The following is a 23,955-nucleotide window of genomic DNA, read 5'->3' as shown; positions in this document are numbered from 1 at the left end:
GGGTGCTTAGCAGGGATAGGGGAAGGGGGTGCAGGAAGGGATGCAGAGGACAGATGGGTGTGGGGGGACTGGGACGGCATCAGTGGGGTGGTATTGGGGGTCCAGGGGAGTACTGGGAGCATGGGGGCTCAGGAGGGGGGAGCTGGGCAGGGATGGGGGTGTGGGGTTTCAGGGGAATGCAAAGGACAAACAGATATAGGAGGTTGGGGGGGTCAGTTGGGGGTGTTGGGGGTCTGGGAAAGTGCTGGGGAGGGGGGAACTGGGCAGGGATGGGGGTACAGAGCATATGGGGTTTAGTGGGTGTGACCGGGCATGGGGAGTGGTGAGGGAGGGCTGAGATGTTGTGGGAGAAATGGATGTGTGGGGCTGTGGAGGTCTGGGAGCCAGTTTAGGATGGGGGGGGTTAGAAAGAAGGTTGGGGGGAGCCAGGTGTGGGAGGGAGTGAGGGGAGCTGTGGGAGTGAGGGGCTGTGGGTGCCCAGGGAATCCCCAGGGAAAACTTGGAGGGAGCCCAGGAAGCAGCCGGAGCTGGGGAGGGACAGGTTATTGAAGAGGGGTGGCCTGAGACTGAGGTGACGGAGAGGGCTGGGGGGAACAGGCCTCACCAGGTTATAGGGTTGAGTGGGGCAGAAGAGACCCACACACACACCTTCATTGCTCCACACATACCTTCCTTGCCCTTATGGTGGCAGGGAGCTTTATTGGCTGTTCCAAGGGGAATGTGAGAGAAGAGGAGATGTGCAGGGAGCTCTAGCATGAGAGTGAGCTGCCCTGCGCTGTGGAGAAGGCTGTCCCTGGGGCCCTGGGCCTCATCCTTGTGGGAACAGCCTGTGTCCCCTTAGAGAATGGGCTTGTTTGGGGCATCAGAGCTCCTTCCTGCCCTGGTGCCCTAGCCACGATCCCAGACGGGGGAACAGGTGTGGTGCTGGTCTCAATCCTGTTCCTTCTCCGTTCCCCAGCACTCCCAGCAGCTGAAGGGTGCGGCACGGCTGGCCCCGGCTCCGTGCCGCTGGAACTCCGGGCTGCCCGTCAACATCGGGGTGCTCTTCGTGCCCCAGCAGGAGGCCTGGGTGGTGGAGAGGATGGGCAAGTTCCACCGAATCCTCGAGCCTGTAAGGAGCAGCTTTTCTCCCCTTCTGGATTCAGCAGGTTCCTAAAGCTGTAGCGAAGCGCATCCTTTGCGTGAGGATCTGAGGGGTGGTGGGCTCATTCTCTCAGGCTGAAATCCTCTTGGCTGCCTGTGGACTGATTTCCCTTAGTAGGGTGTTAAAAGCACTCAGAAACTGAAATTCCCTCTGTGTGTGAAGTGTGCTTGCTCTGCCTGCAGCATCTGTAGTGTGTGGCATGGTCTTTGCACAATTCTCTCTAGTTTGACTGTCACCCATCTAATCCTGCCCTCTTCCCAGGGCTTGAACTTCCTCATCCCTCTCCTGGATCGGATTCGTTACGTGCAGAGTCTCAAAGAAATCGTCATTAACGTCCCAGAGCAGTCAGCTGTCACACTGGGTGAGGAACAGCTTCCATGTCCTGCCCCTTCCCTTCTGCTGCATCTGGGGTGAGCAAGGAACAGTCTCAGGCTTGTGCACTCAGCCCCATCCCTTGGCACCCAGACTTGGCCATAAAATCACAGGATCACAGGATGATTTGGGTTGCAAAGGACCTTAAAGATCACCTTTTTCCAACCCCCCTGCCATGGGCAGGAACACCTTCCACTAGACCAGATTGCTCAGGGATGGCATCCACAGCTTCTCTGGGAAACCTCTGCGATGCCTCACCACCCTCACAGTAAAGAATTTTTTCCTAATATCTAATCTAAACTGCCCTCTATCAGCTTAAAGCCATTCCCCGTTGTCCTACCACTCCATAGCCATGTGAAAACTCCCTCTTCAGCTCTCTTGTGTCCCTTTTAGGTGCTGGAAGGCTGCTTTGGTAAGCAGGGGGCACCCCAGGAGGTCCTGCAGCTGCCCCTTGCTGGGTTGAATGCACCTGACCAGGAATACATTTTTCAGATGTCTTCTTTTACTGAACCACAATAAAACCCTGAAACACCTCTGTAAAAGAGCTTTTGGATCAGCTTAATGAATCTAATGTTAATGGACAGATGTTACATTTCAAGCTTTCAATGTTTTGTTTAATTTTTTTCCCCCTTAAATCTTTATTTACAAGAACTACAGTGTGAAATGTTTCTATCTGAAAACCTGAGATTTGTTTTGTATTAAAACATCGTAGTGTTTTTCTAGGGAATGTTAAGATCATTTTTACAAAGTCTTTAGATGAGGAGATCAATTTCAGCCAGTCCTTCTTCTGTGCGGTGCTGCTATGCCAGGAAGGAAAGGGACAACCCTGCCCGGTTCTGTTGGGGAAGAGAGGGTTGTCCATGTTTTCTCTTTGCTGCTTCAGTAAACAGGAACTGTTGTTCTCTCCTGGCAGATAATGTCACCCTGCAGATCGATGGTGTGCTGTACCTGCGGGTTATGGACCCCTACAAGGTACCATCCCTGCCCTTCAGACACCTCTCTCCTGGTTCTGCCTGCTCCCCAAAATGTGTGCTTCAGCCTCTGTGTACTACCTGGTGGATGGGTTTGACACCTTGACCCCTCCCAAGGCTTCAGACTCCATGTTTTTGGCAGGGGTGTTTTTGTCTTGGTGCTGTGTTTGTCCCTCCTGCTCCATTCAGGGTCCCTCTTGGCACCCCTATCCACTCTGTTTTGTGCTTCTGCTCTCCAGGCCAGCTATGGGGTGGAAGATCCTGAGTATGCAGTGACCCAGCTGGCCCAAACCACCATGAGATCTGAACTTGGCAAACTCTCCCTCGACAGAGTCTTCCGGGTGAGCTGGGGAGATGGATTGTGGAGCTCCCAGCATCTCTGGAAACCCTGGGGCAGCCTGCATGGCCAGGCTGATACACTTAATAGCAAAATGCCCTTTGCTGAGAGGGCTTCTGGCTTCTGTTTCAGTTGACCTATTGGTGAATCCGTGGAGATGGGTCTTGTTTCCGTTGTTTTTTTAACAGGAGCTATTTTTTACCCTGCCCTGGGTTGTTTGGAAGGGGTGATGGGTGGCATGTGCCCAGACCCAGCTGGTCCACCTGTGTTTCTCTTGAGCTGGTGACTCGTTGCTCAGACCCAGTGATGCATGGTTCATGGGGCGCCCTAGTCCTTGTGCTGCATTGCTGGGCAAAAACCGGAGGTGTTGGCATTCCTGTTGTATCCAGATGTACACTGGATGTTTGTATCCCAGCAGTTTCAGCTGTGGGCCCTGCTCTCCCTAGGAGATGGTGACCCCTTCAAGAGCTGCAGGAAACACCTGACCCTGCCTGATGCCTTTGGAGATGGTTTTTTTTCTGGCACATCTTGGCCCGTGGTGGGGAGTGTCTGTTTTCCTCCTGACACCTGTCTCATGCTAAGAACCTCTTCTCTGCTCTCTGCCATTTCCTTTGTGCCTCCCAGGAGCGGGAGTCCCTCAATGCCAGCATTGTGGATGCCATCAACCAAGCTTCAGACTGCTGGGGCATCCGGTGCCTGCGCTACGAGATCAAGGACATCCATGTGCCCCCACGTGTGAAGGAATCCATGCAGATGCAGGTGTGGCTCTCTGGGAGGGAGGTCTGGAACAAGAGTCTTCCACACAGTGTCATTGTTACCTGTCCACAGCTGGCATCACAGGCCCTTCCTGTAGTGAGAGGCACTTTGGTTGCAGACATACAGCTACTGAACTGAATAAATAATTCCTGTCCTAATTTTGGCGGTGGTGGCCCCTGCCTGGTACACCCAAGCCTTGCCAGCTCCCTGTAAAATCCCTACTGGGCTCTATAGGGAAGCAAATCCCAGAGCTGAAGGTCTCCCCTTGAGAAAAGCTGGGCATCAGATCTTCATGCTGGAAGGGGAGGAGGGGAAAGCAGCTGTCCAGTTAGGTGTGGATGGAGCTGGGAAGGGTTGTGGGACCTGAGGAGCAGAAGTAGCCGTCAGCAGGACCATGCGGTGTTCTGTAGCTGCATTCTTATGCTTTGCTGAGCCATGCCAGCCCCAGCAGGACCCAGGAGTGTGTCCTTGACCCCGTGCAGTCATGGCAGGCTGGTGTCTGACCTGTGTTTGCAGGTGGAGGCAGAGCGACGGAAGCGGGCGACGGTGCTGGAGTCGGAGGGGACGCGGGAATCTGCCATCAACGTGGCTGAGGGCCAGAAGCAGGCCCAGATCCTGGCGTCAGAAGCTGAGAAGGCTGAACAAATCAACAAAGCTGCTGGTAATGCTTTAGGGTAGAACATGTGGGGATCTGTAGCCATCTGGACCAAGGGGTGATGCTGCTGGGGAGAGACCACATCGCTGTGGGCCAGGCATCCTCAGCCACACTGGTCCTTCCCTGCTGGGGCCTTTGTGCTGAGCTCCAGCTCATACTGCTGCCCTGCCACAGCCTCGGGCAGCTGGAGGTGTGTGGCAATGCTGCTCTTGGGTGAGAGAAGACTATGCATGCATGAACTTGTCTGGATTCACTCCTTGAAATTTTCTGGATTCGCTCCTGGCAAACGCTTTGTGGCGGTTCTGACGTGTGCTCTGCTGTGGTTCCTTGCAGGAGAAGCCAATGCCATGCTGGTCAAGGCCAGGGCCAAGGCGGAGGCAATTCAGCTCCTGGCAGCTGCTCTGTCACAGCAGGTGAGTGACAGCTCCTTGGGGCAGCCACTGTCTTGGTGCTGGCACTGGGGAAGTTGACACGTGGCTGGGGTGGCGCACCTGACTTTCTCTTGGACGCTCGCCGGCATTTTCAGCAGCAGGGAATGAGGATCTTTGCTCTCCCAGCTGGGGTGGGCTGGGGATGTGGGCACGGATGAGCTCGTGGTGGTACGTGACTCGTCCCTCTCTCCCCAGCATGGCAGCGCTGCTGCCTCCCTGTCTGTGGCAGAGCAGTATGTGAACGCCTTCTCCAAGATTGCCAAAGACTCCAACACTGTCCTGCTGCCCGCCAACACCGGCGACGTCACCAACATGGTGGCACAGGTCAGTGTGGTCACTCATGTCCTGGGCTGATCCAAAGCAGGGTGGACAGTAGGTGAGGGAGGGGATTCTGCCCCTCTGCTCTGCTCGGGTGAGACCCACCTGGAGCACTGCATCCAGCTCTGGGATCCCCAGCATAGGAAGGACATGGACCTGTTGGAGTGAGTCCAGAGGACAGCACCAAGATGCTTAGAGGGATGGAGCACCTTTCCTATGAGGGAAGGCTGAGTGAATTGGAATCGTTCAACCTGGAGAAGAGGAGGCTCCAGAGAGAGCCTTCCAGTACCTAAAGGGGGCTTACAGTAAGGCTGGAGAGGGACTTGTACAAGGGCATCTAGGGATAGGACAAGGGGGAATGGCTTCAAACTGAAAGAGGGTAGGTTTATATTAAATATTACGAAGAAATTATTTACTAGGAGTGTGATAAGGCACTGGCACAAGTTGCCCAGGAAAACTGTGGATGTCCCATCCCTGGGGGTTTTTAAGGCCAGGTTGGATGGGGCTTTGAGCAGCCTGGTCTAGTGAAAGGTGTCCCTGCCCAACCCCCAGAGGGGTTGGAACAAGACGATCTTTAAGGTCTCTTCCAAGGTAAACCCTTCTGTGATTCTTGCCCCAAGGAGGTGAAGGTGGCAGTGTGCTGGGGCCTGGCCCTCTCCTCTCCACCCCTCCTCATGACTCTCTTGTTCTCTCCAGGCCCTGGGGATATACACCACACTGACCAAGCCACAAGCTGTGAAGAGCCAGGACGAGACGCTCCCAGCCCACGAGGAGCCCCAGCCTGCCTCCACGGAGATGCTGAAGGCAGAGCAGGGAAGCTCCAGCTAACGGGGCTGGAAGGATCCCGCTCCCTGTCCCGAGGTCTGCTCCGCAACTGGCAGGCCTGTCCTGCCGCGGTCAGATGCTCTTCTTCCCTTAGTCCCTATTTTGTATTTGGATTTAAATCATGTAATAAATGGTACCGGTGCTGCTGCAGCATGTTCCCTTGTGCTCAGGGGCCTGACCCTACTGTCCAATGCCAAAGGGGAACCATCCATCCTCAAGAGGCTCCTGCCAGGAGCTCCCATGGACACACAGTGATCTGCAAGAGGAAAAAATTAGAAATTAGGAAGAAATTCTTTTCTTTGAGGGTGGTGAGGTACTGGCAGAGGTTGCGCAGAGAGGCTGTGGGTGCCCCATCCCTGGAAGTGTTCAAGGCCAGGCTGGATGGGGCTTTCGAGTGGTCTAGCGGGAGGTGTCTGTGCCCACGGCAAGGGGGTTTGGAACAAGATGATCTTTAAGGTCCTTTGCAACCCAAACCATTCTATGACTGTGAACTTCGGGACCCTACTCCTGGAAAGGATGCCTCTCACCGCGTGGGGGGAGGAAGTTTCTCTGGGAATGGGAGCTCCTGTCACTGTCCCCTCCTCTGTTGTCTCACAGAAGCTACCCCTACAATGCATGACAGTGCGTTCTCTGTAGAGGGCTCCTCACAGCGCGCACCGCAGGGCGGGGAAAGCCTCTGCCGATTACTTAATTAATTGAATAATTAAAACACCGCCTCTGGCCCGCTTGGGGTGCCTCGCCCGGAGGGAGGTGCGCGGGGGGGGACCTCCTGGCCGCCAGGGGGCGCTGCCGCCCCCGCACTCCCCGCGGTGCCGCTCTAGCGCGGTCGGCGCCACGCGCGGCGCTTCCGGGGGCGGCGGGCGCCGGGGGCCGCAGGTGGGGCGGGAGCGGAGCGGGGTCGGGGGGCACACGGGGGGCTGTGAGGGGCCGGAGGGGAGTCTGGAGGTGCGCGAGGCACAAGGGCGGCTCGGGTGTGAGGCGGCGGAGGGGGAGCTGGGGGTGCCGGGGAGGGGCTGGCAGTGTCACGAAGGGTCTGGGCTGTGTGAGGGGAGCTGGGGGTGTCAGGGCTAGGCCCTGGGGGATGGGGGTGCATGAGGGGAGCTGGAGGTGTTAGAGAGGGGCCGGGGAGGGTCTGGGGTGTGTAAGGGGGGCTGGGTGTGCCGGGGAGGCTCTGGGCAGCCGGGAGGGAGCAGGACACGGCTCCCGCTCAGGCGGGGTATGAGGAGGTGCACAGGGTGGTTGTCAGGACGTGGTGTGGGACCGGGAAAAGGGTTGTGTCAAGGCTGACGGGGGGTCCTGGGGGAGAGGTGGGTGTGAGGGGTGTCGGGCCAGCGGTGGGTGCTGGCAGGGAGTGGTGCCCGGCCCGGGTAGAGCCGCCGTGGCCTGAGCCTGCCTGTCCTTCCCTTTAGGATGCAGCGGTGGCCAGTGGTGCTCTTCCTGGCCTGGGTTTGCTTTCTCTTTTTTGCCGGCATCGGGCTTTTCATGAGCGGCTTCCTGCTCACCCGGATCGAGCTCGCCAGCAGCAGCTCCTGCTCCGACCCGCTTGTGCCGCCGCCCTGGGAGGGGCAGAGCCTCCCGCCGGGCTCCTGCTGGGCGCCCCAGCGCTTCTCCAAGGCCGTGCTCGTCATCATCGACGCCCTGCGCTTCGAGTTCGCCCGCTTCGACCCCGGCAAGGCCAGCCCCCTGCCCTACGAGAACAAGCTAGGGGTGTTGCACCACCTGGCCACCTCCCAGCCCCGGCACGCCCGGCTCTACCGCTTCCGGGCCGACCCCCCCACCGCCACCATGCAGCGCATCAAGGGCCTCACCACCGGGTCACTGCCCACCTTCATCGATGTGGGCAGCAACTTTGCCTCCTACGCCATCCAGGAGGACAACCTGCTGGCACAGCTGGTGCAGAACGGTGGGTTCCTGGCCTTAGGCTGAGGCAGGGGACAGTCAGACGTTAGAAACAGGTGTTTTTTCACTGTTAGGGTGGTCAGGTTGCCCAGGGAGGTGGTGGAGTCACCATTCCTGGAGGGGTATTTAGGAGGCATCTGGATCTTGCACTGGGTTTTGTGGTTTAGGGGTTACAGTGATAAGTGGATGGTTGGATAGGATGATGTTGAAGGTCTCTTCCAACCTTGATGATTCTATGATTGGAACTGTTCAGCCTGGAGAAGAGAAGGTTGCAGGGAGACCTATGTAGCAACCTTCCAGTATTTGTAGGAGGCCTGCAGGGAAGCTCGAGAGGGACTCTTTTATCAGGAGCTGTAGTGATAGGAGAAGGACTAATGGGTACAAATTGACAGAGGAGAAATTTAGGTTAGATAATAGGAAAAAATTCTTCATTATGAGCGTGAAGAGACACTAGAACAGGTTTCCCAGGGAGTTGTGGATTCCCCAACCCTGGCAGTGTTCAAGGCCAAGCTGAATAAGGCCTTGAGCAACCTGGTCTAGTGGGAGGTGTCCCTGCCCATAGCAGGGGGGATTGGGACTAGGTGATCTTTAAGGTCAAAACGTTGATTCCTGTCTCAGTGGGAAGGGAACTTCTTACAACACCTCCACTCTACCAGCTAATTCTTTTGCCCTGCTCAGTGACAGTTTTCTCAGGCAGAGCTGCCATGCAGGCAGGGTTTCTCCAACTTGTGCTGGGAGTGAGGAGTAGCTGTGACTGTGGCTTCATCTTCATCATCTTCAAAGATGATGAGAGAGCAGGTGAAGGTGGCTGCTCTGATGGTGACCATCACAAGGTCACCTCCAGGAATGACTGTACGAAGCCAAGGGCAGTCGGTCGTGCCATGTGAGGAGGGAGGAGCCAGGTGTGCCAGGTGGTGCCAGGTGTGCTGTGGGGGTGACCTTGCCTGCCTGGCCAGCTGCCTGTGGCTCTTAGGCAGCAACCTCACCGCATCTTTGGTGTAGTTCAGTGCCACTGTGGGGTGCTCAGTGCAGCTGTAAAGGGTTTGTTATGGTGGGATGGTGGAGGGAAAGGGACAGGACACAGTGGGTTGTTCTCCAGGGGCTCAGAGTGGCACCAATACCAGTGCCTGGGTTGAGGCAACAGGACTGCATGTGAGCAAGGTGGGCAAATACAGTCAAACATCTGAGGCAAACGCACTGGTAGGCCCTGTGCCACAGCAGCAGCCTCAGAGGAAATGGTTCCTGCTCCCAGGCTGGAGAGGCACTGTGGAGGCACGGTGGGCTGGTGGCAGACAGGGCAAGCAGAGCGAGGGTAGAGGGAAGAAGCGTCAGTGCTTTTGCCTTTTCTTTTCCACATCTGAAACACCACCACTGTTGTGTTTAAAAGCCAGAGCCCAGGACTCATGGCTTCTACTCAACCCCCACCTCCTGCCTCCTGTTTTGCAGTGGGGTCACAGGCCCTGGGTCAGGGTTTGTCTGCTTTGTGCTGCACCTCCTGCACCCGCCTGTGTTGTGACCCACAAGTCTTTCTACTGGGGTGATGTATCAGGCCAGCAATAAATCGTGAGTTGTGCAGGTGGATTTGGTGTGGGGGACGCTCCTGGGCTTAGAGACAGGGCTGGTCACTCCCTGTATTCAGAGTCATTTACAACCAGATGGTCATTTTAATTTTAGGTCAGTTTTGAGTGTGGGTTGGAGAGGGGCCATTGCTCCAGACCCTGACCTGGGTCTGCCCAGGCTCTTTGTGTTGTTGTAGGTAACAGCATGACTCAGGTGGGCTCTGTCTCTTATTGGTTCCTGTCTCACAGGAAGGAGAGTCGTCTTCATGGGTGATGACACGTGGGAAGGACTCTTCCCGAAGAAGTTTTTCCGCTCGTATTTCTTCCCTTCTTTTAACGTGAAGGATCTTCACACTGTGGATGATGGAATCCTGCAGCATCTCTATCCAACTGGTAAGCAGCCCTTTCCCCAGGGCCTGGATAACCCTTGACATTATGTGGGAGTTCTACTGCAAGTTTGGGGTAGGACTGAAGGATTTTTCTGTTATGTTGTGGCACTGGGCAGTCACAAGCTGCTGCCCAAGGATTACAGTGCTCTCACTAGACTTCCACAGATAAGCCAGCTCTTGGAGCCCCTAGACTGTTTCTGTAAATACCTTTCCACCATTTGGGAGGGAGTTCAGCTTCTTGGGATGAACTTTGACATCTGTCCTAGAAACACACTGGCAGGATGTAGCAGGAGGAGCAGCTAAATTTTGACTTGTGGCTGCCCAGGAAGGCACACAGTGCTCTGGGAAATAGACAAGTTAGGAGGCTGGGACACAGCACTGCTCTCAGCATAGCTTGTGCACCTCCTGATCGTGGGAAGAAGGTGAAGTGTGAGATTAGTTTGTGAATTTTAGGTGATTTCCACCTTCTTGAGGTCCTGGGACCAAGGGAAATCCTCTTTCCTTTTTCTGTGTTTGACTCTAAGTGAATCAAGGGTGCAGTGGCCTTTCACAGGGAAGTCCTTGTGCCTTGTGGGAGAGCTGCTCTTCATCATTTAACTCCAAATATGTTGGTTTCCATGTGTCAATGCCCTGAAGCAGAGCAGAGAGGCTGGGGAAACTTTCTAGCTAGGGACAATGTTGGTGTGCCAGATGGGTTGCAGAGGGGCACATTCATGGGTCCAACCCATGAACCCTCCTCTGGGGAGGATGGGAGTTTTGGGTTTTTCTTCTCTGGAGGATCCCATTGATTTAGCTCAGTTTGTGGCAGCTTGAGTTAAGGGTGTTTCAAGACAGCTTTGGTGACACTGGCCCGTTCCCGCCCTGAGGGGTGGTGAGGAAAAACCAGGGATACTGGCTTTGATGTCCCTGTGCCGTTACACCCAGGCACTTGCAGACAAGAGTGTGCCTCAGTTAAAACCTGCACCAATCTGCTTGAGAGCTGGCAGTGACGGTGGCAGGAGGGGAAGAAACAGCAGTGTCCAGAGGCAATCAGGGAGCTCTGACAGGAGGATCCAGGTGTGGAATCCCAGGCTGGTGTCTGATAAGGCTGCTTTTGTTCCACAGTGGACAGTGGAGAATGGGACATGCTAATTGCTCACTTCCTTGGAGTGGACCACTGTGGGCACAAACATGGACCCGACCACCCTGAGATGGCCAAGAAGCTCACCCAGATGAACGAGATGCTCAGGTGATTAATGCAGTAGGGAGGGGTTGCCTGAGTCTTCCCAGGGAGATGCAGAGGGCAACAGGGGATGCTTACTGACCCTGTTAACATGGAAAACAGCTTTGGCCAGCAGCAGCTGGAAGCCCAGATATGGGCAGTCTCTCTTTGAGTAGGTGCATGTTCATGAGAGGTTTGGTTTCAGAGGTAAGGCTGCCTGTCGGAGCCTTGATTCTCTACCAAACCATCAGGTGACAGTGCAGCTGGAGTACAGCTGAGCCTCAGTCTTTCTGCCCTTAACATGGAGATTAAGGCTACTTGAGCAAACATGAGGTTTAGCAATGCTTGAGAAGCACATGGAGGACCCTGGCTGGGTATTGCTGCATTTATCACACAGGCCCATAAGTTGCACCTTTGTGTCAGAGAGCAGAATGGGATCCAGAAATCTCAGTCATGCAGACATGTCTCAGCCCAAAATGCTGCAGCTTTTCATTCTTAGGACTGCTTTAAGTTTTGCTGCTACAAGGAATTGGTGACTTACTCTGCTGTATCTGAGAGGACAGTGTATATCTACCACCTACTGCATCCTTCAGGGACTAATCCCCTCTTTTGTCCTTTAAAGTAGGAGATGGCTCACATAACATGATACGTGACCCGAACAGAAGCAGCGTAAAATTTTGTTCCTGTTAGGAACCTTTCCTCTGAATTGCATTTTGTCAAGATCCGTGGAGGCACCGTTTGCTGGGCATCTAAGAAAGATTAGTCCACTCTGTCTCAGGGCTCTGAATTTTCAGTTTGGCTTTAGAGCACCCATTTAAAGCATCATGGTCCCTGGCTCAGTTGTTACAGCTCTGCGTCAGCACTTAGTTTTGCTCATACCCTTTTGTGGGCTTCACCTCTGTGCTACAGGCAGGCTTGGTGGGGACACGTCCTCTCCCACCTAGGCTGGTTGGGCTCCTGCCCAGGGAGGACTTGACCTTCCTTATCCTGTTGACAGGTCCTTGGTGGATCACCTGGGGAATGACACCCTTCTTCTGGTGGCTGGGGACCATGGCATGACAGAGACTGGAGACCACGGTGGCGACAGCGAGAAGGAAGTGAACGCAGCACTGTTTGTGTACAGCAGGACACCCCTGTTTGGCAGTGGCCCTCCAGAGGTGAGAAGAAGCTGACCCTTGGTATCTGGGGTGAAAACTGCATGCTGGGTTTACAGAGAGTGACAGTTTGATTGGGATCATTTAGATTGAGAGGGATGAGGGAGTCTCTCACCTTGTCTTGAGAGAACAGTGGAAGAGCTGACACAGGATCCGGGGGACTGAAGCGTTTGGGACCCATGTTCAGGCCCCTGCAGCTGTGAGAGGTGCTTGTGTAGGGCTGTACCCATCGACCTGCAGCTCCCAGCAGGTATCCGTCACTCCACAGGGCCCTTGGGGAGGGCAGGGCTGTGCCCTTGCCTGGATTCACCTTTGAACGGGGATGTCTTTCCCATCGCCCTCTGACACGAGTGAAAAGATGCATTGCCGTGTTCTTTCTGAATTTGCAATTCTTCCGCTGTCTCTCCAGGAGCCTGAGACCATTCCCCAGGTGAACCTGGTGCCCACTGTGGCCCTGCTGCTGGGTGTGCCCATCCCCTACAGCAGCATTGGGGAGGTGATGGCCGAGCTGTTCTCTGGGGACGGTGACGCCGTGTCTGCAGCCTTGCAGCAGCTCTCGGTCTATCACATCAATGCCAAGCAGGTACGGCCTGTGGCAGGTCCCCCATTGAACTAGAGGGGAAAAGGAATGGCTTTTTAAGCACAAACCTCTTCTGTTTTGTGGAGATGGGGTAGTGACATGCTGTTACCTTCAAAGGGCACCGATTTTGAGGTGTTACCTCCTTGCAGTGTTTGCTCCATTAAAAGGCGGCACCATTTCCCCCAAATTAAAATGAAAGATACATGTTTAGTGCCATGGTGTGGAAAATACTGCCTGGGAAGGTGGCATTCCTTTCAGGGTGAGAGTTGGCCCCAGATTGTCAGGTGAATTTGGTAATGGGGGTCGCTGGTTCCTTAAGGCTGAAGATGACCAGGGGCAAGTTTTGTGAATGGAGATTCAAGAGTAAAATTGAGGTTTTGATGCTGCTTCAGTTTTGGAGGAGAAACAGTGTTAACTAAAAAGCTATTCTAGATCAGTGACAGAAGGAGAACAGTAATGAAGGACTAAATAAATACTTTGTAACAGGTGACAGTAAAGTGGGTTACAGAAGGAGCAGTTTAGCCAAGTGCACCAAAGTACAGAACCCCAAGATATGAATGACAAAATTTGAATGAGAGTAAAGGGAAGAATAAAAGAAGCCCAGGAAATGGAGCAGGCCAAGTCAGACGCTCTAGGGAGGATGTGAGGGCTGTCTCTTGTGGCTCTGGTCATGCTACAGAGCCAGATTTCCCTTAGGCATTGCAAGGCATTTGTCTCAGCTAAGGGCCAGTCTGCCTTTGAGGGACCCTGGATTGCTGGGAGCACAGGAATATAACTCCTCCAGCACCCAGCCAGCTCCTCCGAGTGCTAGTTGTATACTACTGATACAAGCCAATGAGGAGCTGGAGAGAATACAACTGCTGATGGGAAGATGGAAACGTTCAGCTTCTCGGCTCTGTATTTGTAGAGCAGCAGAGTGCTTTGTCATTTAAAGATGATACTGTGTATTCATGTCCATTAGTCACTGAGGATATCAATCGTCATCTGTTAGGAATCAGCATTATCCAGTCCTACCTGTTTAAATATTTGCACTCATTTGTCTGAGGAGGTTTCTGGCTCAGTTGTGTTGGTGTTGAAGGAGTCATGGCATTTCAGGGGCGGGGTTGTGCAGGCCTGTGAGAGAGATGGTGCACATGTCTGCCATGCATGGGCGGGGTAGACTGATTCTGCCTGTGCTCTGGGGTGACTGGAAGGTGTGTGGAGTTACAGATGCATTTCAGAACTTGAGCAGATCTACACTGCTGAGCAGCTGGATGTATGTGCAGGTACCCTGCCCTGCTAATCCCCCTGTAAGACTTCTTTTATGACTCTTAAAGTAGGAAGCAAGAAGCCTATGGTGCAGTTGGTTACTGTGCCTGTATTGAAGAAGGGGAAGCGGTTAGGTCTGATCCACTAAAGGCTTTTTAATTTGATGTTTGTCCTCAGACAAAACTGCAAAAGTCGACATCGGGTGCAGATTAAGAGCCAGTAATGATCTGAGCTTCTGGAGCATGTTTGTCTTGTTGCTGCCAAAGACTGTATAAAAGCCCTTAGTGATGCCCAACGTTAGCAGAGGTGCAGCTGCAGCTGAAGACCTAAGTGGAGTCAAGTGTGGCTGTCAAGATGGATGCATCACTTGAGAGGGATGTCACTTTGGCAGAGGGGTTGTGTTTCCTGCCAGTGACATCCTGAATTTGTGTGACCAGCCCAGGATGATGTGGCTGGGGAAGGGTCGGCCCTGGCAGGGGTTGGTACATTGGGGCTGTTTCCGTTCTGAAAGGGCTGTGTGAGGCAGTGAATCCTGTTCCAGTGGTCCCAGTGCTGCTGTCTGATCCTGTGTCCCCTTTTCTGTAGGTGGATCGTTTCCTGCACTCCTACTCGCTGGTGGCTGAGGACCTGCCAGCAGAGCAGCTCCAGCACCTGCGGGAGCTCTTCTCCAGCACCGTGGAGGAGCACACTCAGCTCTTGGCCCAGGTGCAGGGAACAACACTGGTGCCTCCGGAGCTGGAGTCCAGGCTGGGAAGCCTCATTGGTCGCTTCCAGCTCTACCTGCGGGAGGCACGGGCTGTGTGCACCCAGTCCTGGGCCCGCTTCCATCCCCTGCGTATGGTGGGGGGCTGCATCCTTGTTGCGGCTTCCTGCTTGCTCTGCTACATGGCCTCGGAGTTGGCCACATCCTCAGACTCCTTCTATCGCAGCTGCCTGCTGTACCCACTGCTCTGGGGCCTCACGGGGGCTGCTCTTCTTGGGCTGGCCCACGTTTTCACCCAGGAGGGGCTGGACCTTCTCCTGGTGTCGTCATGGGCAGCTGCTGGTTCTCAGATGGGATTTTTCTGGCACTGGTGGATCCAGCATCCCAAGAGGGCCCGTTTGGTGGGCAGTCAGCCACCCTTGGCCAGCAGTGGCCTGAGGCAGAGGCTGCGAGCATGGCTGGGGCTGGCCTTTCCCATGGGCATCCTGTTCTTCCGCTGTGGAGCCATGTTCTCCGACAGCTTTGTTGTGGCTGAGGCGCGGGTGGCTCCGTTCCTGCTGGCCTCGCTGGTCATGTTGCTGGTAGGGAAGCTCCACTGGGACGGTCACCTGACTGTGCCAGAAAGCCCCAAGCAGCAGCTCCTTGGCTTTTCCTCTTACCGGAAGGATATCTGGTACTTGCTGTGCCTCGTGACCGTGCTCCTGGTCTGCGTGCGCCTCTCTGGTTTCTTCCACCAGTGCCGCGAAGAAATTCCTCAGTGCCGGCCCTCTCTTTTCCTCTCCCCTCTTGCCAGCCTGAGAAACACACGGGCCAAGAACTTCTTCTACCTCCTGTGCGTGGCCTTGCTGGCCGGGCTAGTGTATGCAGTGCGGAGCTGGCTGCGGCACTACGGCAACCTGAACAGCTCGGACCCCCTCGTGCTCTTTGTGCGCTGGGGCTTCCCGCTGGTGGTGCTCTGCATTGCCTGTTACTGGGCTGTGGCCTCCAGCACTGACGACTCCCTGGGCAAGCTGCAGGAGCTGGTGCAGGTGGCAGTTGTTGCCTTTCCGTGGGCTGTCTATGGACTGGCGTCCGTGGGACTGCTGCTCCTGCTGTGCAATCCCATGACGGTGTTTGCAAAGGACACGCGGGAGTCAGCAGGATCCATCGTCACTCCCTACCTGGGGGTTCCCAGCTCCGAAGTCGACTTCCTCCACGTCATCCCTCAGATCTACAAGAGGATGCAGGAGTCCCAGAAGAGCCGGCTGGAGCGGGGCAGCTGCAGGGCCATGGTCGCAGCGTATGGGCTGGGCAGTGTGTACTCGGCAGCCCTGGTCATAACCCTCACCCTCCTGGGCTTCCTCCTGATGCTCCTCCACAGCGAGCGCCTGAGCTTTGCCTTCCTGCTCCTCTTCCTGGAGGCCTTTGTGCTGCTGCACATCCACACATGTGCCAGAGGCCTTGCTGGAGATGCTGGTGAGTGAGTAGAGCAACCTCTGGATGTGATGTGTGGCCTGGTCCTCACCTTGCCTTAATTCCAGTGGGAGAGGAAGGGCCCAGTCTCTGCTCCTGGGGAATGGTGGTGCACTGATCCTCAGGGGATACACCTAACTTTTTTAAAGCTACTTAAATCCTCTGGTAGAAGATAGATGCATGCAGCAGGGACATGAATGTAAGGGGAGTCAGGGAAAGGAGTTCTACACCCATTTCTTCTGCCCAGGGTGTGAGCAGTCACCAAATTTGCTGTTACTGACAGAGCCCAGTAACAGGGTGGGCAGCAGAGGGAATGGTTGCCTGTTGCTGCATCTGTGGTGGGAGCTGGGCTGGTTCCTATCTCTCAAAAGAGCCAGCATGGAAAGGGAACCTGGAAGAAAGGTCACTAGGCTTTTTTTGACCATGGATTTGTCTTGTTCATTGATGCTGATATCCCCACCCCCTGCCTCTTTTTTTATCTTTTTATCCCTCAGAGCCTTTTTCTGTGCCCTGGTATGCAGTCATCTCCTGGCTTCTTGCTGCTTCCCAGTTCTTCTATTCCACAGGCCACCAGCCCATCTTCCCAGCCATCCACTGGAATGCAGCCTTTGTCGGATTCCACCTTGACCACAGCACGAACCTCCTGCCTGCTGTCCTGGTGGGCGCCAACACCTTTGCCTCCCATATCCTTTTTGCAGGTAAATCAGTTTCTCCCTGGGCTGTGGTCCCTGAGCGGACACAGCTCATTGCTGTGCCTTGCCTGGGGGTCTGCAAACTGAGCACGAGGCAGTGAAGACTCGGGCACCAGCTGAACAGCAGCATCCTCACTGTCCCCTTTTGCCTGTGGCCTGCAGCTTGGCCTGGATATCTGCTTACTTCATATCCAAGGCATGATGGCAGAGCCTAAACTGCTTCTCGCCTCGTGGGCTCCAGTAACTTCATGTGCCTTTGTCCTTGAGGTAGTTGGCTGCCCCCTGCTCCTGCTCTGGCCTTTTGTGTGTGAGATGCCCAACTCACAGAGGAAGAAGCCCAAGAAGGAGTCACGGGAGGAGCTGCAGGAGGTGGAGGAGCACATGATGGAGATGAGGCTGCGGGAGTCTCCAGAGAAGTTCTCTGCTGCACTGTTGCAGCTGGGGCTGAAGTACCTCTTTGTGCTTGGGACACAGGTATGAACAGAGGCAGGGTGGCTGTGGGAGAGGCTGTTGAGGAGGCAACTGGTGTGCTGTGAGAACTGTGGGTCACTCTGATGAGAGAAAGGGGTCAGCCAGGACACAGACAAGTGCAGGGGTGATACATCTGGTTGCAGATGGAAGAGCAAGTCCTTTCTCAGCTATGCCATTTGCTCTGTGCTTTGGGAAGGGTTCCAGCATGGAAGCCGCTGTATGGATTAGGCTCCTTTTCATACCCATCTGCCCAGAGTGGGAGCGTCTGTTCAGGAACTGCAGGGCTGTAATCCTGCTCCCCCTCTTCCCGATCATCCCTATCTCACACCAGCTCTGGTTTTCATATGTGCTGTGGTGATACTGGGAGCTAAACACCAGAAAATTAATCCTGTGAAAGGAGCAAATAGCTTTCTGGGGTTTATCCTTTCAGATCATTTTCCTGTGTGGTCAGACCAGAGTCAGTGCAAGGGAGGGGGCAGGCCCTGCAGCAGGAGAGCAGGAGTGTGCCTCTCAGTGAAACAGCAGGTCAAGTTAGGCACAGTGTGAGTCCTCCTCTGTACTGCCCCAGCCTGGGGGCCCCATGAGGGCCTGCCTGTACCCCAGGCTGCTCATGTTTCTTGATTTGAGGACATAGAAGGGAGTCCTGTTTGAGACGCTCATAACTGGTGTGTGCTGCACCAGCCTCTCAGTGTGTGCAGTTTAGTACCACCTTCGGATGTGAGCCCAGGAGATCTTTTCAGAGTCACTCGTAACTTGTTTTTCCTGATATTCCTCACAGCTCCTGGCCTGTGTTTGTGCAGCTATGATCCTCAGGAGGCACCTCATGGTCTGGAAGGTCTTTGCCCCCAAGTAAGTCCCAGGAGTTGCTCTGATGATGGGTAAGGCTCGTATCTGTGACATGAACTGGAGTTCCTAGACAGGAGTGTTGGAAGAGACCCTGTGATTGATGTTCTGACTTCTTACCTAGTAGAGGTTGTAGGAATGTCCTTAAGTAATTCCTGCTTTAAGTTCAGAAGCTGGACTTAAGGTAGAGCCTAGAAATTTTTCCTCATCTTAATTCCAAGAACACACAGAGCCCACCTGGAAGCTAAGAATTATTCAGCTCAGAGACCCAAAGTTAGGGATCAGACCAGACGTGGTAAATCCAGAAATGCTGAACTAGCAAACCTTTGGAATAGTAGGTGTGGGATGTGGCCTCAGCCTCTGAGAGATTCAAAATCCCAACTGAGTCAGGTCCTGAGTGGCCTCTAAACCAGTGGCATGCTTACCTTCCAGGTTGCAGGCAGCAACTGCTGGGCAGCAAATGTAATTCAGGTTTTAGGTTGTGGGGTGCTACCAGCCTCTCATTGTCAGGAAAATCAGTCTGCTGGGAGCAATGGGAGCAGCCTGTCTTTGTTGGCATGCTGGCTGTGACCTCCTTAACTGCCTCTGTTGTGCCTGCAGGTTCCTCTTCGAGTCGCTGGGCTTCGTGGTGAGCAGCATCTGCCTCTTGCTGGGGATCTCCCTAGTGATGCGCGTGGACTGCGCCGTCAGCACCTGGTTCAGCCGGCTCCGGCTCAGGTAGCGCCAGAGACATGGGGATCCTGACCTGCTCGTCGGCCCAGGCTGTGGTTGTCCCCTTGCCTCCCTCGGACTGGGAGGGATACACGAGCCGCCAGCAACGAGTGCCTGCCGGCAGCAGTCAGGGATTATCCCCTGCTCCCTGCCTCTGCGCTGTAGAAAAGGACCGGAGTCAACTGTTCCTCGCTCACGGGGGGGGGTGTTTCTCAGCAGGGGAGTTCAGAGCTCTTGCTGGGCCTTTGCTGGCAGCAGGAGGACTCTGCTGCAGGAGCCCAAGACACAAAGAGTCCTGGGGCGCTCCTCTGGAGAAACACCAATGGGGATCTTGCTGCTCCTTTCCTGACAACTGTCTCCACTGTGCAGCTGGAAGGCTTCAGTGGCCAGCAGGATGTCATGTTGCCTGTGCAAAGACTCATAGGATGGGGCCTGCTGAGGAGGGAAGAGGAGGTGGGAAGGAGAGGGAATGTCCCGCAGCCACGTGCTCAGTTTTCACACTGGAATCAAAGTGTAAGTGGTTACACATGTGCAGATGGCTCCCAGGGCCTCGGTGGCAGCTGCTCCTCTGTAAAGTCAGTCAATTGCTCTGTAGTGAGGCCTTTCCTGCCCTACACTCACTCCCGTTTTCCTGGTGCTCCACAGCCCTATGAAGGGCAGTGGAGAGCACTCTGGGCTGCCTTGTACAGCCTGAAGAAGGCTTAGCTTGGGGCAGTGGTAGCAGGGAGAACTGTGTCCATGACCAAGAAACTCTCCACTCGTGTTCCCAGCCTGTCAGGGTTCCCGTGGGCTGGGTGGTAGCAGCCAAGGCTCCTCATCTCTTCCTAAGTATGTGCTGCTGAATGCTGGCTGTTAATGGTGAATGGTTAAGATAGAGAGGATATAGTGACAGAATATGGGCTCACCCCCATATTGGGCCTGGCCGGGAGGAAAGAGGAGCCCAGAGTAGCTGCCCCAACTGCAGGAGTGGCTTTGGTGTGAGCTCCAGTGCCTGGGAACAGCTGCTTGAAAGCCCTGAGCAGGCACCAATTCTTGAAGGAGGTGGTTTAATTCACTGGTGTCTGTGTATGTGTTGGGGTTATGGACCCTGGGCACTGCAGCCAGTTACATCCATCATCCTGTGTTTGGTACTTCTCTCCCTCTTGGCCTTGGCATTCTCTGTGGGACCTCATGCCACAAGTGAGCTACCCCAAACTGCCCTTGGCTGCATGGTGTTTCTTTCTTTATGGGCACAGGTAGAGGACAGTGACCATGGTGTGTGGCCACATCCCAGCCAAGTTCCTCCTGCAGTTTTCATTGGAGCTGGGATTCCTTACTGCCCTGAACCACTGTGTGGCATTACTTGGTGCTATGAAACCTTTTGTCTCTTTTCCCTCTGGAAAGAGCTGAGGACTGCTTGCCTGGGATTTTTGCATTGATGTTTGTCTGATCCCATTAATTTTTAACTCATGCACCATGACTGCCCCTGTTTGAATTCCTCACTGCAGACTGTTAGTGTAACTCCAGGCTCTTCCTCTCCTGTGCCCTGGAGAGTCCCAGGGAAAATGTCTTGTCACCTCTCTCATCATTTGAGTTCTTACCATTTTTCCCAAGTGTCCAGTTGCTGTGGAAAATGGCTCTTTAGGGCAGGTTGAGTTTTGTATTTTACCTCTGCAAAATGCCTGCTCAGTTGTTAGGGTGCAGTTCCAGCGAGGCTTAAACGGTTCTAATTTTGGGTTTCCATTGCCTGGCCTGCTCCTGAGCTGCTGGCTGTGCTCTCCTGTGTCAGCCTCTCCTTTGCCCTGCTCTGTGAGCCCGTCCTGCTCAATTTCACCTGACTGAGCCAGGGACTGGTTTGTAGCTGGCATCACTCCCTGGGCTGCCTCACTGCCTGGATGCGTGACACTGATACTAGGAACAGGCAAGGGGTAGCAGCGTAGTGGGGGAAGCTGGAAGCTGCAGAAACACATCAGCCCACAGTTAGATGGGTTTAGGCAGTCCCACCCTCAGAAGTAGGTTATTTGCTGTAAACTGTGACTCCTTGGCCATATGTTCTCTGTGCTGAGCGGCGAGGGGTACATCCATATGCAGAGGAGGAAGGGGGTGGAGGTAGCAGCTACCCAGTGTTCATTTAATGTGACGTTAGTCTGGATAACATATTGCTAAACCCCAAGGCTGGAGCCCAAATAGGTCGTCTTGTGACCTCGTAACCTGGTCAGGAGCTTGCTGCCCTGAGTGTGTTTGTGCTGGCAAGAATCCTTGTGGTCACTGATAGTGTAGAACTGGCCCCTGACGTCCCTGCTGCTGCCACCCAGGCCCCCGGGCTCCCATCTCTGGGACTAGTTCCTCTTTCACCGGCCGCTCCAAGGCAGCTGAGGCTTTCCATGCCCATAGTTCATGGCTGGAATACTCACAGGGTGCTTGGGCATCCTCTCTCACCCCTCCATGTCACCCCTCCACTGTGGCTGTGGGCTCATGTTCCTGGTACGCCAGGGAGAGCAGAGGGAACAGCAGCGCTGTAGTGTCATTGAAGCACACACACTTTTCTTAACAGAGACTAAACAAAACTTGCAGTAACAGAGCTGGAGATACATTCCTGTCACTGCAGAGATGCCACGGAGTGCTGGCTGCTCGGCCACGACAGACTGGCTGCTACACCAAAGATTTCAGGTTCACTAAGACAAGTTTTCCAAGGGCTGGAGATGCTCTTGCTTCCCTTCATTGACTCTTTTAGTCTTTGTCAGCCTTCCCCAGCTGCCCTCGAGCTGATTGATGGTCTGCCATTCTCCTGAGCCTGCTGGGGATTACAGAGTTAATGCTGGTCCAGAGCTTGGCGACCTTGGAAGCAGAACATGCTGCTGATGCTCGAGCAGACAGGGCTGATTTAAAACCACAAGAGGAAACTGCCTGCTGGTCCAAACCAGGGCTCTTTGGGAAACTTCACATGCTGGGGAGTAGGCTCTGCCCCCTCCTTTCAAAGAGGTTGTCATAGCCTGCTTGTCTCTCCTGGAGGAGTTATTCCAAGTGGTTTGTTTCTAGTCCCTATGTCCCTTGGCTGAGCATGACAGGGGACAGAGTGCTCAGCGGAGTAGTTTCCATCCTGCACTCCACAATCCTGCTGCACTTTGGGCTTTGCATGCGTTGTGCGTGTGTTCCTTGGCAGGGGAGACTCCGTTGGGAAACTTCCCTGGCTCAGGCCCATGGTGGACAGTGTGTCCCATGGTCCTGGCACAGGTCAGGGATTGAATAGTGTCTTTTTTGTGCTGCTTGGAAAACGGTAACCGAAAGCCAATACCACTGTGAAGAGTTGGGGGTGTTGGGAGCATCCCACTGCTCTGATCCGTGGGGCTGACATGGTCCCAAGGGATGGCACTGCTTTGGGGAGGCCAGGGCTCTGTTCCCACTCCCATTCCTCTGTCCCATCTCTGTTTTTCCCTCAACACTTCAGGCTGCTTTTTTATGCCAAGGCACAGTCCCAGTCTCAGTGTGCATGTTCCCCCTTCCCCTTGGGAAGCAGCAGTGCCAGTGTGTGGGGAACAGGGCTGGGGGGTGCTGCTCTTTCTTCTGAACCCTGACTCAACACACGACATGGCTTGGAGCAAGATTGTTTTATTTTTTATTAACCTCTGTGTGCCTCAGTCCCTCATTTGGGGAAAAAAAATAAAGGGGATGGACCCAGTTGTGGAAAGCATCCTGGGAGCTCTGCATGCAGTGTGGTGCTACACTTTCCTGGGTATCTACACATCTGGCTGTCAATGCTTTCATTCACATCCAGCAGCTACACCTGGAAGGTGGAGGCGATGCTTGGGTCTCTGCTGGGAGGCAGAGCCTTTTTTCTTCCAAAAACCCCTCCAAACCAGGCAATTGGGCAGCGCTCCTTCGCTCGGCAACCGCGGCCCTTGGGATGGGTGTCCCACGTCCAGCAGTGCTGGGTGCGGCACCACCGACCGCGGGGGGCACCTAGGGAGGGGTCACTCCGTTAATAAATGATTTAATTAATTAATTAAGTGGGGAGTGGGGGAGGTGTGCGTGGAGATTTGCTGTCCGAGGGTGGCACGGGGCTCCGGGCGGCTGTGAAACTGATGATGTCTGCAAATAAAACCGTGAGAGCCAAGGCGGGCAGTGTCGTCTCCTTCTTTCGTCCCTCTTCCCGGTGCAGGACCCTCCGGGACCCGTCTCGGGTCTCCTTCGCAGTGCCCTTGACGCAGTCTACAGCTTCCTCACGAGGGGGAGTGGAGGGGAAGGCGTTGATCTCTCTGACGAACAGTGACAGGAACCGTGCGAAGCTGACTCTGAAGCTGTGCCAGGGAAGCTTTTCGTTGGACATCACGCAATCACAGAATATCCGGAGGTTGGAAGGGACCCACAAGAATCATGGAGTTCAACCCCCCAAAATTCCCCAAGAATCAGCCTTTTCCTAAGGGTTTGCTAAAGGGGAAGTTTAGGTTGGGTGTCAGGAAAAGGTTCTTCACGCAGAGGGTGGTTGGGCACTGAACAGGCTCCCCAGGGAAGTGGTCACAGCGCCAAGCCTCACAGAGTTCAAGAACCGTTTGGATAACGCTCTCAGACACATGGTGTGGTCCTTGGGGTGTCGTGAGCTAGGCTAAGAGTTGGACTCCAGGATCCCTGTGGGTCGCTTCCAACTCGGGATATTTTATGTCTCTGTGTACGGCGGCTTCGCCTTGGGCCGCCTTTTGTCCCTCCGCGGCCGCCGCCTCCCCGGAGGGACGCCCGCTCCGCCCCGCGTCCCCGTTGCCATGGTGACGGCGGGAGGGCGGGAAAGCGGCGGGCGATGGCGGCGGCCATGAAGCGGCGGCGCGAGGAGGCCCCGGGGCCGGAGCAGGACATGGAGCGGGAGCGGGAGCGGGAACGGGAGCAGGAGCAGGAGCAGGAGCAGGAGCAGGGCTGCCTGCGGTTCTGGGCCGCCCACAGCAGGGCGCTGGCCGAGCGCTGGACGGTGCGGCACGTCCCCTTCCTTCCCTGCTCCGCGCCCCGGGCCTGCCGCCGGTGCGGTCCCCCATCCGGGCGGGCAGTGAGTGAGTCCCTTGCAGGCAGCGCGGGCTGCGGGGCCCGGCGGGGCGGCGGCGGCGCGGGAGCTGCGGCGGCGGCAGCGAGACGCGTTCGAGGAGCTGCTTCTGAGCATCCGCGGTGAGTGGGGCGCTGTCCTCGTCCCCGCCCCTGCCCGTCCGGCGCCTCCCGCTGCTGTCCCGGGCCTGGGGGGTGTGGGCGTGGGAGCACCGGGGCTCGGACACTGCTGTTTACCGG

At 55.1% G+C, this 23,955-nt stretch overlaps 2 protein-coding genes across 4 annotated transcripts in view; both read left to right on the top strand.

Annotated features, from left to right (window-relative positions):
• The window catches only part of STOML2 (stomatin like 2), an 11,081-nt gene extending 5,122 nt beyond the window's left edge, over positions 1-5,959 (top strand). The window contains exons 2-10 of the mRNA XM_027670373.1: positions 959-1,111; positions 1,406-1,505; positions 2,430-2,488; positions 2,727-2,828; positions 3,449-3,583; positions 4,097-4,241; positions 4,569-4,648; positions 4,862-4,990; positions 5,681-5,959. Of these exons, the coding sequence (XP_027526174.1) occupies positions 959-1,111; positions 1,406-1,505; positions 2,430-2,488; positions 2,727-2,828; positions 3,449-3,583; positions 4,097-4,241; positions 4,569-4,648; positions 4,862-4,990; positions 5,681-5,812 (1,035 nt within the window). The 3' untranslated portion in view covers positions 5,813-5,959. The remainder of the gene's footprint in view (positions 1-958; positions 1,112-1,405; positions 1,506-2,429; positions 2,489-2,726; positions 2,829-3,448; positions 3,584-4,096; positions 4,242-4,568; positions 4,649-4,861; positions 4,991-5,680) is intronic.
• A 685-nt stretch (positions 5,960-6,644) lies between these two features.
• On the top strand, positions 6,645-22,804 carry PIGO (phosphatidylinositol glycan anchor biosynthesis class O). 3 transcript variants are annotated; one of them, XM_027670364.1, is made up of 11 exons: positions 6,645-6,685; positions 7,219-7,712; positions 9,517-9,660; positions 10,761-10,884; positions 11,855-12,014; positions 12,421-12,594; positions 14,425-15,997; positions 16,489-16,692; positions 16,958-17,160; positions 17,936-18,006; positions 18,601-22,804. In XM_027670364.1, exons 2-11 carry the CDS (start codon positions 7,220-7,222, stop codon positions 18,719-18,721), a joined length of 3,267 nt encoding a protein of 1,088 aa, XP_027526165.1. In that variant the 5' UTR covers positions 6,645-6,685; position 7,219; the 3' UTR covers positions 18,722-22,804. The 3 variants fall into 3 exon arrangements, with proteins under 3 accessions (XP_027526165.1, XP_027526166.1, XP_027526167.1); XM_027670365.1 differs by lacking the exon at positions 6,645-6,685 and having other exon boundaries at positions 6,975-7,712; positions 16,561-16,692; XM_027670366.1 differs by lacking the exons at positions 6,645-6,685; positions 17,936-18,006; positions 18,601-22,804 and having other exon boundaries at positions 6,975-7,712; positions 16,954-17,104.
• Positions 22,805-23,955: the final 1,151 nt, after the last annotated feature.

Source organism: Neopelma chrysocephalum, unplaced genomic scaffold (assembly GCF_003984885.1).
Source record: "Neopelma chrysocephalum unplaced genomic scaffold, ASM398488v2 Primary Assembly neopelma1_96845, whole genome shotgun sequence".
NCBI lineage: Eukaryota > Metazoa > Chordata > Aves > Passeriformes > Pipridae > Neopelma > Neopelma chrysocephalum.
The sequence above is the reverse complement of the archived record's forward strand: the minus strand, read 5'-3'. Positions and strand labels throughout refer to the sequence as shown.